At 41.7% G+C, this 18844-nt stretch overlaps 1 protein-coding gene across 1 annotated transcript in view; it reads left to right on the forward strand.

The window, feature by feature from the left end:
* Positions 1 to 18844, forward strand: part of LOC141228177 (uncharacterized) — a 781624-nt gene that overhangs the window by 33197 nt on the left and 729583 nt on the right. Inside the window, exons 2-3 of the mRNA XM_073667298.1 lie at positions 9151 to 9203; positions 13245 to 13299. Coding sequence (XP_073523399.1) covers positions 9151 to 9203; positions 13245 to 13299 — 108 coding nt within the window. The remainder of the gene's footprint in view (positions 1 to 9150; positions 9204 to 13244; positions 13300 to 18844) is intronic.

An 18844-nucleotide genomic window follows, 5' to 3' on the forward strand; every position in this document is an offset into this window, starting at 1 on the left:
AAATGCTTTCCTGTTTAATTACCATGATTAGACTTCCTTTATCTCACTCAGGCTAATCAGAATTAATTAATGAAAGGTCATCTACATTTCTTTTTAAATACACAGATAAATAAGTTTTTATTATTCAGTACGAACATATATTATAATTCTAAATTATGGTAGAAGTTCACAGTTACAGCATTAGGTCGGAAAATACTGCTATAATGCAACTATTGTGACTCCAAGGCTTCATCTTAATATGTAATAGGAACCAGAGGCAATTGACCTTTTAGTTAAAACGCTCCACATAGCCCAGACCAGACACTTTTTACATCAGAGTAGTCATTTTACAAATGTCAATTAGCTTTGAGTGGTGTCTTGTCCTCCAGTGAGATTCACTCTGTGCCTGCAGTGATGTGCCTGGTACTTACAGGAACCAGCTCACATCGCGGCGTAAATACATCTTCACAGCTTCCTAGTTCCTACTACAATGGTGTCTTATGATTAGTAATCACTGCGAGCACAGGGACTCTCCTAATAATAAAGTGCTTCACAATCTCTCATTCTAAAGAACCACAAGGGAATTTGTGAGCAGCAGCATTCACCTTGCACTGATTTATAACTGGAGTTTTCGTATTCTGTCTGACTAACTAACTTATGATGTTAGTCATCCCTGTGGCATCCTGTTAAAACCACTCTCCAGCCCAAAAAATATGGAACAATGTTTTGTGGGTTCATAAAATAGCCTTATGAAACAAAACATTGAGTAACACTCTCTAAAGCCAGGTTCACACGGAGCTCTAAAAAAGTGGCTTCAGCTAATGTAGAGTTGACTGCCATGTCTGGCATAGCCAAATGCAAACCAGTTAGAGACGAGGCACTTTGTGGCTAGAGTATCTGTTTAAGTCTGGGGTCACACGGCCATCAAATCTCACCAATTATGCTGTCACTCGGATCAATCTCTCCCACCTTAGTGTGATTTGATTCTCTTGCATGAGAGAATCACAGCACAGGTGAGGAGAAGATGGAGAACAGGATTTCTCCATCTTCTCCATTGTCTGAGTCTGCAGTAAGTGGACTTCACCTGGATGACATCTGAGTGCAGTCCGATGTATCATACCACCCATAGACTTGCATGGATGTGTGTGACCCATTATCGGATGCACTCACAGTAATCTGTGATTGTTTTCTCTTGTCGAACCGGCATGTAAAAAAATTGCAGATCTGCACTGCCCCATAGTATAACATAATACTGGGCCAAGTGCTATCTGATAAAACATCGGGTAGCACTTGGACATGTTATACGCTCGTGCGAGCGAACCCTAAATAATAAAATGTTGATGCCTTCTTACACCACTAGTCGGAGCTCAGAAAAGACATTTATTTAGTGCTCATTCAGACATCAGTGATTTTTCTTGTGCGCAAAAAATAGTCCACATTTCATCAGTGTTTTCAATCAGATTTTCATCAGTGTTTGGTCATTGTGTCATATTTTTTTTACCATTTAGAGTTTCATCAGTTTTTCTTATATGAAAAAAAACCTGGAGGTTTCTCCAGCTTCTCTTATCAAACAGTCTGTGAAAACACAGATGGATTTTTTTTCACGAACTCATAGACTTACATTGACAAGAGTGATCCGAGTCTTAGATCAAAATCAGACATGTTTCCATGATACACAGACATGTGAAGGGCACCATAAACTGTAACAGGTACAAGTTATATTGGTGAATAATACCGATAGAGCTCATCCCTGAAAGCTTACGTCTGAATGAGCCCTTATGAGCCGGCTTTCAGTAAGGTCCTCATAATGGTGGCTGCAGACTGGTGGAAGTTTGTCTCACCTTAGACATTGATGTCATATACCAGGATATACCAAGCATGTCTGACTCTTATCCCGCAAGCCAATGCTACTGTAACTCACATAAATTTTAATTGATAAGGCGGAAACCCTCTTCCTTAAGTCTCCTTCTGCTCTACTCATTTTTGGCTGTTTCAGCTTGCGACATAGGGCCATAAATTGTGGTTCCTAGAGATCAGTTCTTTACCTGTCAGACATTATTGACGCTTCCATAGACATGTCACATGTCTAAGGTTGCAAAATGGGCTTAACCATATGGCTGTGTAAACTCGAGTAGGGAATTTGAAGTTGTGAAAAAGAAAATTGAACCCCCCCCCCCCCCCCCCCCAGAAAGTCTGGATTTCTTGCAATTTGCAATTTCCCTATAGACTAACATCAATGAGGAAAGTCCGAATGTGGAAAAAAAAAAATCACGCTGCTCATTTGCATAATGAGGGTGGAAGCTGCGCTGCTGTTCAGCAGTGTTGGAGCTGCAGGCGGCTACGGATCGTGGGCACATACCCTAAAAGTGACCGTTCTTTCTGTCCTTGTCTCTTTGAATCCCTTTACCAGATTCTCAGGAAGCCAGGAATTCCACAGATCTCCGTAAACATTGCCCCAGGCTTTAGTACTTAAAGTTGGCCAGTAACTGCTTGACTGTCTGCCCTGTCTTTGATTAGTAACTATCCAATTGATATTCATACTTTTGCACTTGTTAATATTGATTGATTACCTTTGGACCATATCCTATTAACTGAAGCCAAGAGGAGCTTCCATAGAAATTGTCTGATATGCGTACCTAATGATGAGGGTCAACCAGTCATAATTCTACCCTGTTAGCGGATATTGAGAACAGTGGCCTTGAAGACAATTGATTTATTATGTGTGAATTGCGTTATTTTCCTGTAGAGCTGAGCTGTGTAAGACTAAATTCACATGTGTTTGGAGTCTCCATTGCAGATTCTGCCATTCTTGAAGGAAATTTAGGGCTGCATGCAGTAGAGTCATAATTTTAAACCTCCCAAAATCTGCATATCTTACATACTGATTTTGATGCGAAAGTACAATGGAAATCCCGAAGGTGAAAGTTGCTGCATTTTGCTACAAATCTATATTAAGATTATTAAGATGTTAACTATATTAAGATGTTTAAAATTTGCAGTGGAATTGTCAGGAATGTAAAGCTATGGTACCACTAGTTCAATCGCATCAGTCCTAATATTGCGGACCATAGGGCATCCATTATGTCCGCCGTGTGATGTATATGTCGCTGAGTTGTGGGTCCTAATTAATTAAAAGTATAATGCACAGGTGAACCGAGCCTTAGCAAGTGTCCTCATGAGCTAAAGATACACTCAGGGCTGCGGAGTCGATCAGCCAAACCTACGACTCCTCAATTTCCCTGACTTCTAACTCCACAACTCCGACTCCACAGCCCTGCCTCACTACTGAGCGTGCTCATAAAGTGCAGCACAGATTCATCTCAACTAAAAGCCGAGATCCTGAGATCAGGAACAGAACAGACATGTATAGGACATTTCATAACTTTCCCAAATTGTTATGAAAACATTTACAGCACATCTGCATTGTACTAATTTATTATATATTTTAGGAGTCGGAGCTGCTCCATTTTATACCGACTCCAACTCCACAGCCCTGGATACAATAACATTAATTGCACAGTCTTGTGCTAGCAATATGGCTGTGTACAGGTGCACAAATGAGTCCAATAAGTCACAACTACGTGAAAACTTTTTAGCTATTCCGACTATGCTGTGCGTTCTGCATGTTGGCTGCTGTCGGTTTCCAAGTACAGCTGTAAATGTTCTGTATCTGTATTCTGTATCGGAGAAAGGCAATCACGTAAAAGCCTGAATTGGTTATTATTATACTAACTAGTAATCATGATCCCACTATAATGAACATGTGCTAATCATAAAGGAATTATATGTCTACCCTGCAGCAAGTCGTGAAATAGCCAATAAAATGTCACACTTCACTCTGGAGATACAGATAGTCATAAATCACAATGGTATCCTAATGGATTATAGACATCTGTGTCTGCGTCTCCGCTCTGCTCGTACTCCAGCTTCTCCGTGTTTGGCATTATTTCAGGGGATGCTGCCACTCGGGTAAGATGCCACAGGCAATACTTTTGCGTTTGAAAGGCTCAGTGTCCCCAGCGATCGCACATGCCATCAGGTACGGCCTTCTGTGCTGTAAGACAATTTCCTACATGATTTGCCCTAGAAAATCCCACGGTATGGTGTATAAATCTTGTTTTCTCGGAGCGACTTTTCCCTTGAAGGGATGCTCTTCAGTGAGCCATTATGTCTTATTAACGATCCACTGCCATGGAAACATGTTCAGGCAGCCAGCCAAGAAAGTGGGCCGCAAGCATTTCGCTAATTACCTCGCTGATTGTCGGAATAAAAATCAGACCTCTATTGGCTCTTTATTACTTAATTGTACCCGTTGGTTAGTGTTGCCTCAAGTACTGAAGGGGTCTTATGGTGTCGGCTTTTTTTTTTCTTTTTTTAAGTAATTCCTTGCTTCAATTAAAGATGGTCAGTCTTTGCTTTTACTAACTTTCGCTATTTTATGAAATTGATCATTAAAAACAAATTTCTTTTGAGATTACTTCTTAAAAACTAGGAAGTTACTTTGTCTGAAACAATTAAAGTAAAACTGAGGCCTCATTAAGACGCCTATTTTTCACAAACGTGTTCTCTTCATGGGTTTCACAGATAGAACACGTGCCCATTAAGGTCTAGGCTACTATACACATGTCCATTTTTTTTTTGTGGGCCACGTATCTGCAAAATGATCATGACTACAAGTCTGTTTTGATCGTAGTCACAGATTAAAATTACTCATACAAGATTATGTGTCCATGAATATCACTGACAGCACACATGACATCAGTGAGCAGTCCGTGGGCGGTCAGAGATTAACACTGCAATGGATAGGAGAAGCTTTGTCATTTTTCATCAGTGGGAATCACTGGCTAATACTCTTACAATAAATACTGACACACTGACCAAACACTCATGAAACTTGGATGAAAAACACTGATGACATTTGAACCACTTTTGTGTCTGTAAAAATCCCTGATGTCTGAATGAGGCCTTATACTGACGACTTAAGGTCCATTATAGTACACAAAATGAATCCCCACTGTCTGATATAGACCTCATTCAGACGTCCATGAGTCAATTGTATGTTATGTGTTTTTCACGGATAGAACACATACCCATTATAGTCTATGGGGTTGTTCACATGTCCTTGTTTTTGTGGACCAAGCCGTCTACACAAATTCATAGAAACGTCTGTTTTTGATCTGAGTACTGGGTCAAAATTACCCATACAAGTGTATGGGCCCTTGGAAATTATGGACCGGACACGGATGTCATCGGTGTGTAGTCTCTGCGTTGTCTGTTGTTAAAGGGGTTGTCCGGTCCAAATCGATAAGTCTGCAGTTACTCTGTGTGACTGCAGACTTATGAATCACCCCAGCGCACGCTCTATGCGCTGCGGGAATTCACCTGTTTCTGAGATGAGACTGGAGGGTATGTATGAGTTGTCTATACTCCCGGCCAGGGCCTGTCTAGTGAGCGTGGTCTCACTTCATATACTTATATTGAGCGAGGCCACACCCTCTAGTCAGTGACGCCAACTGGATGGCCGTGTCACTAGTCAGAGCGCGGCCTTGCTCAATATAAGTATATGGCGCGGGCCTGTGCCTACTATATGGGCATTGGCCGGGAGTATGTATAACACATACATACCCTTCGGTCCCAGCTCAGAAACCGGCGAATCTCCGCAGCGAACAGTGCATGCACTGGGAGGATTCATAAGTCTACAGTCACACAGAGTGACTGCAGACTTATTGATTTGAATCGGACCACTCCTTTAACATTGTAATGGATAGAAGCTTTGCAATTAAATCATGTTTCTTTTCACCAGTGAAAATCATTGATGAAACAATGATGGTAAAAACTGACATACTGAGCAAATACTAATGAAAATCAGATTCAAAACACTGATGAACAACAGTCCATGGTTTTTTTTTTTATCAGCCTTCTCACAGACCCACTGCTTACCTATTATAATAATTAACCCCTTAATGGCCTAGGGCATATTACTACGCCCCAGGCCATCACCCCCGTTTCAGCGGGGGCTCCTTTGCTGAGCCCGCACTGAACCGGGCACATGTCAGCTGATTCTTACAGCTGACATGTGCCCGCAACAACCGCAGGTGGAATCGCGATCCACCCGCGGCTGTTAACTAGTTAAATGCCACTGTCAATCTCTAACAATGGCATTTAACACGCCGCACAGGAAGCGCGGCATTAGCTCCGCCCATCAGTGACCCCATCATGTGATCGCAGGTCACCGATGTGTGGGCATGACAACCCGAGGTCTGCAGCAGACCCCTATGGTTGTCATGTCTCGCTTGCTATGAGCGCCACCCAGTGGTCGGCGCTCATAGCAAGTGAGCATTTCTGATACACAGAGGCAATCTGCTCATCACCTCTGTGTAACAGAAAAGATTGGATAACTGCAGCTTCTAGTCTACTGTGGAGACTATAGAAACATGCAGAAAGTGGAAAAAAAATGTTTATAAAAATATGAAAAAAATAAAAATATATAAAAATTTAAATCACCCCCCTTTCGCCCCATTCAAAATAAAAAAAAAAAAACAACAACAAATACACATGTTTGGTATCGCCATGTTCAGAATCGCCCGATCTATCAATATAAAAACAAATTAATCCGATCGATAAACGGCGTAACAAGAAAAAAATTCTAAATGCCAGAATTACCTTTTTTTGGTCATCACAACATTGAAATAAAATGCAATAACTGGCGATCAGAACATCGGATCTGCCCCAAAGTAGTATCAATAAAAACAACAGCTCGACGCGCAAAAAATAATCCCTCACCTGGCCCCAGATTTGAAAAATGGAAACACTACGGGTCTTGGAAATTGGCGCTTTTTTTTTTTTTTTTTTTTTAGCAAACTTTTAGAATTTTTTTTCACCACTTAAATAAAAACGAACATATACATGTTTGATGTGTACGAACTCGTAATGAACGGGAGAATAATAATGGCAGGTCAGCTTTAGCATTCAGTGAACATAGTAAAAAACTAAAAACAACTGTAGATTTGCAATTTCATCACACTTGGAATTTTTTTCCCGTTTTCCAGTACACGATATGGTAAAACCAATGATGGAATTTAAAAGTACAACTTGTCCCGCAAAAAATAAGCCCTCACATGGCCATATTGAACGAAAAATAAAAAGGCTATGGCTCTGGGAAGAGGGGGAGCAAAAAACAAAAACGGAAAATGAAGGGGTCATGAAGGGGTTAAATAATGCCCCCATCGATTTAAAGAGTTGAAAGAAGTGTTTTTGTAAGTACCTTGTGTTGTCATTTTTGCCTGCCAGCGGCGCTATCGCTGACCGCTCACCAGGCATCACGTTACCCCCGGCTGCTGCCGGCTCTGACATCTGCTGATGTCACGTCAAGTTCCGTCTGCAGCCAGGCGTGACCCAGTGATGCGTCGTCCCCCCCCCCCCCCCTCCAATTGATGGGCTGTGGGGGGTTTCACCGCACGTCACAGCCCAGCATCCACCACACGCTTTCCCAATGAATGCAGAGGAGAGGGAAAGCGAGCGGTGTATGTGGGCTGTGACATGCGGTGAAACCCCCCACAGCCCATCAATCAGGGGGGAGCGTGAAGCAATCGCTCCTGCATTTGTGTTTGAAAACTATTAATGTCATAATGACAAGGCTGAGGGCTGAAGGGGTCCTTGTAGAAAATAGACTTTGCCTTCTTTACATCCCCCAACCGCCTCACCGCCTCATACATATGAGCACTTCGAGTGGGGAGAGAGATGCTGCCAGACATCGCTGGCGGCAGCTTGTCTCCCCTGAAAACCAAAAATTGGGCATTTGAAATTCCGACTGCGTGTTCCCACTCTTCCTCAATATCATCTGTAAGGAGACAATCAGATGGTCGGCCAGTCCTACCAAAATTAGTGCAACATTTGTGGAGGCTTTTCTGTCCGACAGTCATGTGATAACTGTGATCTGTTTATGAGCAATATAGGAAAAATGCCTCCATGCAGTTTCCTTTTCGCACAATCCGCATTGAAATCATTAAAACCCCCCATAAAATTAATAATACTAATAAAATCTATAAATTTATCTTTTTGGATGTATATTAAATGTTGTCTGCCTGTAGACCCTTTCAATTTAGGCCTTATAACCAAGACAAACAAAGCATTGTGCGCTTCTGCCATATGCTCTCAAGATTTTTGTTTAAATGGGTTGTCCACTACTTGGAGAACCCTTTCTTAAAAACTGTAGTCCTCTGAGTAAAATAAAAACACTTATACTTACCTCCGTTACACTTGCTGTTCCTGCGATTATTGGTGCCTTTGGCACAACCACTGCAGTCTTTCAGTACCCACCAATGGGCTGCTCCACTCACAGTCCATTAGTGGCCTCTGATAGGCTGCAGGGCTCACATGACATAATGTCACACCAGTGCCAGGAGACCTGGCCCGTTCTGCCTGCAATGGGGCTGGTGCAGAAGGTGAGTATAAGCTTTTTTTTACTTTACATGGTTAACTAAAGTATTTAAGAGAGGACTGTCCGAGTTGTGTACAACATGTTTAACCCCTTCACGATATGTGACATGTATTTTTATCATATGTCGTGTCCCTGCTCTGCTGAAGCACAGTTACGTATAACACAAGTGATCAGACAATTGCAGCTTCAAGTCCCCTAAGGGGACTGTTAAATACAGTAAAAAGTTAAGAATTTTTTTTTTTCAAAATATGAAAAAAAAAAACACAAAAGTTCAAATCACCCCATTGAATATAAATTTATTAAAAAAAAATACACATATTTGGTATCGCTGCATTCAGAAACTGTCCGATCTATCAAAATGCAAAATAAATTAATCTGAACGGTAAACAGTGTAACGAGAAAAAAAATCTAAACTCCAGAACTACAGTTTTTTGGGTCAGCGCAACATTGCAATAAGAGGCGATCAAAACATACGTACTGAGCTAGAGAACCATATTGCCAGGTCAGTTTTACCTTCTAGTGGACATGGTAAATAAAAAAAGAAAAAACAATTGTGGACTTGCACTTTATTTTGAATTTTTTTTCCCCATGTTCCAGTACACTATATGGTAAAATGAATGGTGTCATTCAAAAGTACAACTTGTCTTGCAAATAACAAGCCCTCACGTGGCCATATTGATGGAAAAACATAATTTGCAAAATTGACGTTATTTTGTGTGTTTGTTTTCCAGGTCACAATTACAGTTGTCAAAAGGATCACTGCCACATTTTCATTAATTGCATGGTAAGAGTTGTTGTTTCTAAACTAGTTAAATTTGTCCTTCTGATAAATATTAATGGTTGTAAGATCAAGCTTGAATATGAATCTGTAATAGATCGCTAAGTGTGCACAGGATGCCGTTGTTCTGAGAAGTGCGAGTCCTGCTATCAAAGGACGATGCGTCACCGAGAGACAATCTATTGTGCTGCACAAAGGACCATTACCGTCCTTGTGCACCATAATCTTTCAGTGTGAATACATCCTCAATGCAGTAAAACACTTCTCCATCTCCGGTTTCCATCAGCGCTCTGGTCCCACGTGGCCACTCTGCAGCTTGGCCGGCTCACACAGCAACTAATGTATTGCGTGGTGCTACTTGAGAAAATGGTTTCTGGTTCACACATAATATCTCTGTGTGAACTGGTTAGTCTGATTTCAGGTGACTTGGTTCAGAAGAGGACTGGAGCAATGCCGGAAACTGGGAAAGCGATTGGTGATTATTTTGACACACATACACCATTGCATACATAATTAGACTGGAATATGGAAAACAAATTCTGATGAGACTTCTTCGTTAAACACCACTTCAGCGGTTTTTTTATTTCAGCACTGGAGTGGTGTCAGTAATGCTAGTTCCCTGCCTCTAGTAATACATTTACCAGCTGCCGTTTTCTTCTGTTATCGGCACAGCTCCGGTCGTCTGCTGTAGTTTATGACCTGCGGACTCCAGTGTTTGCGGGGCGAGCCGGAGATTACTTCCCAATGTAAGTCTACGAGAGCCAGAATGAATTGAGATCTTGTGACTATTACCTCTGACATCTGATCAGTCAGAAGCTATGGTCACAAGATGGAGGATCGGGACTGGAGCAATGACGGAAACAGAAGACAGCGGCTTGTAAATATATTACGTGGAGCAGGAACTTACATTATTGATACCACTCCAGCTGCTAAATAAAGAAAAATGCTGGAGTGGTGTTTTGTAAGTGATTGTCCTTTAATTCACAGCCCTATAATTTTTCATTCCCGATGAAGACATGTCTTTTGGGACAACCAAGCTGAGATGATAAAGCAGATCTGTCATCTTAACATGCTTTTCTATGTAAGGGCAGTATAATATTCATACCTGATTGTACTAGCCATAACGCATACACGGCAAACTCTGGCCCATGGGCCAAATCTGGCCTCCAGGGTGGTTTTATTTTGGCCCGCGACACCAAAACCACCACCTCTATGTGGGGCCATTATTCTGTATGGAGGACTATGTGGGGCTCATTATTTTGTATGGAGGACTGTGTGGGGCCCATTATACTGTTTGGCCTGCGACTTTGTCCAAGTTTTCATTTTGGCCCTCTGTGTGTTTGAGTTTGATATCTCTGCCATAACTGCACAAAAATAGGTGAGCGCTAAAAGAATACACCACTCACATACAGTACAGACCAAAAGTTTGGACACACCTTCTCATTTAAAGATTTTTCTGTATTTTCATGACTATGAAAATTGTACATTCACACTGAAGGCATCAAAACTATGAATTAACACATGTGGAATTATATACTTAACAAAAAAGTGTGAAACAACTGAAAATATGTCTTATATTCTAGGTTCTTCAAATCTTTAGATGAGAAGGTGTGTCCAAACTTTTGGTCTGTACTGTAGTTTGAGTGCAGTGTGTTCATGAGGAGAGCGACCCCCTCCATCCCCTGCTCTCTCCACAGTGACCGACATCCATACACAGCTGCCGATCAGTTTCCATAGGGGCCAGGTGGGGGAGCGTTTTTCTCATGAATACACAGCACTTTCATGCCATGTGTTTAGTGTATTCTTTAAGCTTTCCTAGTAGTTAAACAGCACATTTTATGCTGACACATTCACTTCATCAATGATGCCATCAGGTCACTGCTATACACCATGTTTTACATGGGATGGCAGGCACCAAACTTCCCCCTCACAACATTCCCAACTTACCAACTAAAATGAAACACGACACATAGTGTGCAGATAAAAGGCCGCGGAATTTATTAATGGTTACTCAAATATTAAATATATTAAACCAATTAATAACAATAAAATTCATTACTGCATATGTAGCGCCCCGAGGGTTCGGTTGCTACAGAGGTATTGCATCTCACCCAGAGGTGTGATATCTCACTTCCAGGTAAGGATGGAGTATGGCTCAGGACCCTAACACCCACATGCACTACACCACATTTCCGGGGGACAGGGCGACCATGATCCCAAGAGTGAGCATAACTGTCCCTGATCCCTGGCTGGAGTGGGGAGGGAACACCTAGGAGAGGGGGAACCCTGTAGTGTGTGGGTGGAGAGTGCAGATCCTGGGTGCACTGGAGAGAGAGGTATAAAAGAGGGGAGCCATCTTAGGAACAGTGTTCAGACAGAGGGGAGAAGTGACAGAGCAGGGCTCTGTGGAGCTCTGCTCCAGGAGGTGGGCCTAGCCTGTGAGGCTCCGGACTGAGAGGAGAAAGTAGTAGAAAGGAGAGAGAGCAGAGAGAGAAGGAGGCGGGGAGCAGAGGCTCTGCATGGGCTCTGCTCCGCACGCAGGCAAAGTCTTAAGGCCTGGGCCTGGAGGAGAAGGAAGGAAGGGAGAAGAATGGAGGAAGCTCTAGGAGAAGACTGAAGGGACCCCAGGGGTGCGGACCGGCCAGTCGCCACCGCACGCCCGCCGCTACCAAAGTAGGGGGTCAGGCCAAGAAAAGGGAACCGGATCCCTCATCTAGTGGAGGAGAGCAACTACCCTCAGCTAGTAACCGGAGGCCGTGGCATTGTATGTGCACGGCCCCTCACTACACCCGTTAGGAAGGCACCATATAGGACCCAGGGAAATGGAACATACGTTTGCCCGCCAAGGCCCGAGGCAGCTGGACAGAAACGTGGTCACTTGTGGGGTACGACAGGCCAGAGAAAGGACACACGAAGGGGGTCCTGAAAAGCACTCCAAAGGTACCTGGGAGTTGGCTGAGCCCCTCACCTGGTGAGCACAGCGTGACGTGGGCAGCCATAATCTGCAGAAGTGGCTTGGAGTGTAAAACTGTGAGTAAAGACCCTGGACTGCATCACTGGACTCTGAGTCATTACTGCTGCTCCCGCACACCATCACCCCCACCATCTGCACTCACTGCCCTGAGGCTATACTCCTCCCGTGGGGAGTTATACTACCCCCTGCTGCGCACACAACATCAGCCTCAGCGGTCTGCCCGCAGCGGCGGTTCTCAGTGACCGCAATCCACGGGTGGCGTAGTGGGACATTTAAGCATTACAAGACCAGGGAGACAGATCCCCACTGGTTTGACCGCCCTGAGCCACGGGACCAGGTCGCCGCCATGGAGACTACAACCCCCAGTGTTACACAGAGATCCGGCTCCGGGTATTCCCCTACACACGCGGCCCAGGGGGCGCATCACATAGACACTAATAACCAGGGAGGGCGGGCGGGCAGCTGTTTCTTCAAAATCCCAGCTGTAGTGAGTCCCCTGACAAGAATGCAGGGCTTAAAAAGGCTCTTTGCTTCCCGCCGAAATCTGTCCACCAATCGGGCTCCTGTCGCTCATTTCTGCTTGGCACCTGAAGATGAAGAAACCAATCTACAAAAGGTAAGTACCATTAGTTATTACCTAGCAAAGAAAGGGGCGAAGGAGGAATAGAAACCCATTACTGAGAGAACTAAAGGGACATACCAAGACTAAAGCCTAACTAGACTAGGCTTTAGAAAACAGGGGGAGTTGGAAGCCCCCACGCTATATGCTCTAAAGGGGGGCTTGTACATTCTTGTCGATAATTCTAGGAGTCGGTTTTCCATGTGATTATAGCTCATACAGAGACCATAGTGGGATGTCCACTCATTATCTGCACCATCTGGCGGTACTCTGAATAGTATGTCATCAATAGCAAAGATACAGCAAATATAAACCCCACAGAACGTCAGTATTCTCACACCGTATTCTATCCTGGTATAAGTGAATATAGGCTATTTTGTAAGAAATTCAGTTCATGCTGAGAGGGTCTTTACAAATGCTTCACGTGGTAACTGCTGGTGTGTCTGCATTACAGCTTCTGCATGCTGATTGTCATCTGGCTGTTCAGAAAATACAATTCGTTGGCACAGGTATGGATCTTTTTAAAGGATCGTAATTCATTATTATTTGTGAAGACGACACTCTCTAAATCCAAGCTGTATTGAAGCTTGTGAGAAAGTTTCATTCTAGTTTAAGGGGAAAATGGCACATCTTACCTGAGAAATTTCCCCTGAATGTCATCAAGAACCGACGGCTGACAGTATGGCCAGCATATGCACGTCTGTCATTCATGCACTTGAGTAATTCTTTGGTCAATGTTGAATTTGCTTTATTACGACATTTTATCAAATTTGGCTCATGTATGGTCAGATATAGAGTTTACCAAATAAACACAGAATGTATTAACCCCTTAGTGACAACCAATGTTCATGTATGGTGGGTGTGCACACTAGATATATGGGGCTGAGCCCGCTCCATAGCTCAATTTGCCACAGCTCAACCCCTTAGATCAAGCTGTTATACAGAGGATTGAGGGTGTCCCTTCTTTCACCCATTAGGTGTCATGCAAGGTGTGGGAAAGATTAAGTGCAACATGAAGGGAAGAGGGGGAGGAAACCCAAGCATGAGGAAAGGGGGAGTGGGGACCCCTAGGCAGATCTAATAACACCCTTCCGTCCCTATATTGGTTCCAAACTAATCGCGAAGCAAGACCCTAAACCCTGTATATCCCTAGCACTTGGCCCTAGATAGGGAGGGGGAGGGGTGAGCACTGGTCAGACCCCACTACAAACTAAAGACAACAAGGTAGACAGACAAAGGGGATTAACTTAGCTTGAGCAGACACCAGGTGAGTAACACCAACTGTCCTCCAAGGGCACCAGAGAAGAAGCCAGCCAACAGTTAGTGCTCCAAGCATGCACAAAGGAACATAGAAGTATCACCTGCAATTGCCTGGAGCAAACTGAGAGTTTTCAACTCCCATGCAAGGATGTGTCAATCAGCAGCAGGAGGGAGGTCGCCACTGGGTCTTAAAGGAAGAAGGATTAATAAGGTGTTTGCAATGCGTAGTGCAGTGACCTTCTACAGCCAGATCCAGAGCAACTGTCTATTACACGTGACACACCCGTGACATTAAGTGTGACTAGATCACAGGGTGCTGATGGTGTTGTCATGACACTTAGGGGTCTTCTGTAGGCCATGGCACCAGTGTCTGCCATGTTCGTAATTCAGTTACTGATCTTCATAAGATTGCAGGATTGATCTTTTTTTTTTTACAATTTTTTGATCGCAGGTTTGTGCTTGTTGACTAAAAGAAAAATAAAAGGCAGTTAAAAATATTTTTTTAAGAATATATTAAACATCAGTTTCCTTAGACAAAAAAAGAAAACGAATCAACATACTTGGTATGGCCGCATTCATCACTGTCCAAGCTTTTAAAATATCATAATATATGATTAAAGGGAATCTTTCAGCAGCTTTTTGCTATCTCATCTGAGAGCAGCATGATGTAGGCAAAGAGACCCATCACTTAGATTACTGGGTGCAGCCGTTGTGACACAATTAGAGTTCTTAGATTTAGCAATGCAGCAGAGCTGAGAAAACTGACACTGCCCACAGCACAGCTGACCCCGCCTGCATCAGGCTCTGTATTTACATTGTCTGTAGACAGGGAGCTGGTTATCACAAGAGGGGGCAGAGTCGGACTAGGAAGTGCTGTTGTAGTCCAGGCAACGATAATCACCAGGTGCTAAAATCTTCATTGTAAGTAAACAGCACATTGCTTGACATGTGACACATTCTTTAAATCTGTGTTTTAACCCCTTCCTCATGCTGTCCTCTGATTACATGGCAAAAATCTGATGACAGATTCCCTTTAATATTTTAATCAAAACTGTTTTTTGACCACGTCTTCTTTCCAAAAATATGAACAAAAAGAGAATAGAAAGTTACATGTGTCATAAAATGGTACAAACAAAACATCACATATCACACAGACATCAAGCCAGGGTAGGTCATCAGCAATCTAAAACCAGACAGCCACTTTAACAAATATTCTTGAAATCTTTTTTTAAGAAAGCGTCTAAACCTCCAGAGATGACATAGATGATCATTTCAGTTCAAAGATCTTAGACATTTCCAAAATGATTTTGTCTATTAATAGTTTTTTTTGTGCAACCATATGTATGCCAACTTGATAGAAGGGTGAATGGTTAGAGAGAAATGGCAGTGTAGCAGACATTTAGCAATAGGATGAAAGTGCCAAGAAATGGTAGACTATTCATATCTACTGTACAAAGGTTTTCCGGGCATGAACCAAACATCCCAGTCTTGACCTGTCTGGCATACTGTTATTTGCACGTAAATGCTGTAATGAAAGGTTATGAAATCTGGGTTATCATTATTATCAGAGGCAAACACATTGCAGGGATATATAATTGATGACAGATATCACCATGTACAAATGAGTGAATGCACGTCTGCATTTATCTAAGTTTCATGCACAACCATATCTTCATCACTTCTTTGTCGCGTGATTGTATTGGAAAGATAACAATGACAACATGTCTCTTTTTTGGTGTGAATTGTCAAAAATAATTTTATTGCTCTTGTTTATATCTAAACATGTACCATGTTATATGTATTTATGTTTATGTGCGTATATAGCAGAGCTGTGTTTGTCTATATGTGCATGTAGCAGAGCTGTGTGTATAATACACACTGCAGAGAGACACTAACAGTAGATTTATTACCTCCCTATTCTACCCTGGTACATTAAAATTAGTGATAATGACCCCGTCAGGGAAGTTTTAATTAATAGGAAAAATGTTTTTCCTGTTTTCTGCTGTCTAAACCTGGGGTGCGTCTTTTATAATCCGAAAAATATGGTAGGTATTGGAGTTTAATACTAATTTATTATTTAGTAATTTATTTGCATATGGCAAAAGTGTGAAGATTCTCCTGGCTGAAAGAGGCGCAAAATGTCAAGAAGACTCTGGCAGCGAAAGGATTAACGAGAATGCATTATCTGATTTTTATTCACCAATTCAAACCAGATGAAAACTATTCTTTTCTTTTATTTACCAAAACTTTTTTTTTGTGTATGAATGTGTTTTTGTGATGGCACCCGCCTGTGTAGCTCTACCTCGGGTCCTGAGAACTTTTCTCTGTGATGATAACTGTATTTTATGATGAGTGTGCAGATGTGACTTTTGGTTATTTTACTCATTTCTTACAAATTCCTTTAATATAAAAAAAATGATTGGTTGTCTGCAGGGATGAATGAAATGAATAGATCACATTTATATTAAATGCTGTCGCATTAGATGTGCGTAGAGGGAAGCATAAGTATAGTATGTTTTGTGTCACAGTACACAGTATACTGTATATCAAAATTAATGACAGCTGTGAGATAAATGTATATACATCTGCACATACAGTACAGACCAAAAGTTTGGACACACCTTCTAATTTAAAGATTTTTCTGTATTTTCATGACTTTGAAAATTGTACATTCACACTGAAGGCATCAAAACTATGAATTAACCCATGTGGAATTATATACTTAACAAAAAAGTGTGAAACAACTGAAAATATGTCTTATATTCTAGGTTCTTCAAAGTAACCACCTTTTGCTTTGATGACTGCTTTGCACACTCTTGGCATTCTCTTCATGAGCTTCAAGAGGTAGTCACCGGAAATGGTTTTCACTTCACAGGTGTGCCCTGTCAGGTTTAGTAAGTGGGATTTCTTGCCTTATAAATGGGGTTGGGACCATCAGTTGTGTTGTGCAGAAGTCTGGTGGATATACAGCTGATAGTCCTACTGAATAGACTGTTAGAATTTGTATTATGGCAAGAAAAAAGCAGCTAAGTAAAGAAAAAAGAGTGGCCATCATTACTTTAAGAAATGAAGGTCAGTCAGTCCGAAAAATTTGCAACCTTTGAAAGAGTCCCCAAGTGCAGTTGCAAAAACCATCAATAGCTGCTTTTTTTCTTGCCATAATACAAATTCTAACAGTCTATTTAGTAGGACTATCAGCTGTGTATCCACCTGACTTCTGCACAACACAACTGATGGTCCCAACCCCATTTATAAGGCAAGAAATCCCACTTATTAAACCTGACAGGGCACACCTGTGAAGTGAAAACCATTTCCGGTGACTACCTCTTGAAGCTCATGAAGAGAATGCCAAGAGTGTGCAAAGCAGTCATCAAAGCAAAAGGTGGCTACTTTGAAGAACCTAGAATATAAGACATATTTTCAGTTGTTTCACACTTTTTTTGTTAAGTATATAATTCCACATGGGTTAATTCATAGTTTTGATGCCTTCAGTGTGAATGTACAATTTTCAAAGTCATGAAAATACAGAAAAATCTTTAAATGAGAAGGTGTGTCCAAACTCTTGGTCTGTACTGTACAATGTGATTTTTATTAGAAGGGTGTAAAATGACTATGATTTTAGACTGTAAGCTTTCGACATGAGATATGCTTATTCTGTATTGTCTGTATAAGTTCCCCCTAAAATTGTAAAGTGCTGCGGAATATGTTGGCGCTATAAAAATAAAAAAATTATTAATTATTATTATTATGGTGTTCATATCCAGATGTTAATTGTAAATGGGACGTTTCCAGTCGTTGTACTGATTTGGAAACCTGTATGGAAAGTTTTAGGGGAAGCTCAAAAGGTTTCATTCATTTGCCAGTTTTGATCAAATCAGAGTCGATCGATCGGAGATAAGAGTACACATCCAGTTTTGTCTGTGTAAGGGCTTGTCTGCTCTCAGATTCCTGGTCACAAGTTTTTATTACAAACCACAAAGATAAGGAAAGTGGGAATGGTTTAACACATTACATTACCTGAAAAGGAAGATATCTAAGTTGGAAATAACAAAGTCGTAAATTATGGATTCTAATTCCTTAGAAACTGGCTATATCTAGATTACTATACTTTCAGAAACAAAGGAAAGTTTTGACACACAGACAGCTCTATATAAGATATAACACAAGCTAATATTAAAATACAAAATTATCAAAGATATATGAAATGTATAAATGTTTCCTCTAACAGTACCTAGGGCAGCATGAGCTGTAAATTGATAGAATCAGAAGTACAGGCATTGGTTTGGGGACCAGAGAAGGCATGGCACTGTAGCAGGTGATTTTTTTTTTTTTTTTAAAGATCATCTGTTAGAATCCACCTAGGAAAATCCACTACAAAATATGCACCAAAATTAGAAACTAATGGGTCCCTATCCATCAGAACTAATGTTTTGTCCGTCAGGAGTACTATAGTTAGATGTTCCAAATTCATTAAAGGGGTTTTCCAAGAATGTGATCTCATCACATTCTTGGAGAACCCCTTTGAAAAGCATGTGTCTCTAAATTAATTTGGCGCATCCTTCAACTTGTGTGCACCATCTCCATAAATGTGCTCCACTCAGGTGCTGGCACATATTTCTGTCATAATTTACGCCACTTGCGTAACATATATTATGATGAGTTTGTTGGATCCACTTGGCCAAGCCACATCTTGTCCGAGCCCTGGCCACTTTTAAAAAAATTGGAGTAGCTGACTGAGACTTCAATTTGGTCAAAAAATTAGAGAAATATCAAGCAATTTGATGCCAGAAATAT

This window comes from Phyllobates terribilis, unplaced genomic scaffold, assembly GCF_046119375.1.
Source record: "Phyllobates terribilis strain yellow unplaced genomic scaffold, ASM4611937v1 Scaffold_2__4_contigs__length_985480577, whole genome shotgun sequence".
Taxonomy (NCBI): domain Eukaryota; kingdom Metazoa; phylum Chordata; class Amphibia; order Anura; family Dendrobatidae; genus Phyllobates; species Phyllobates terribilis.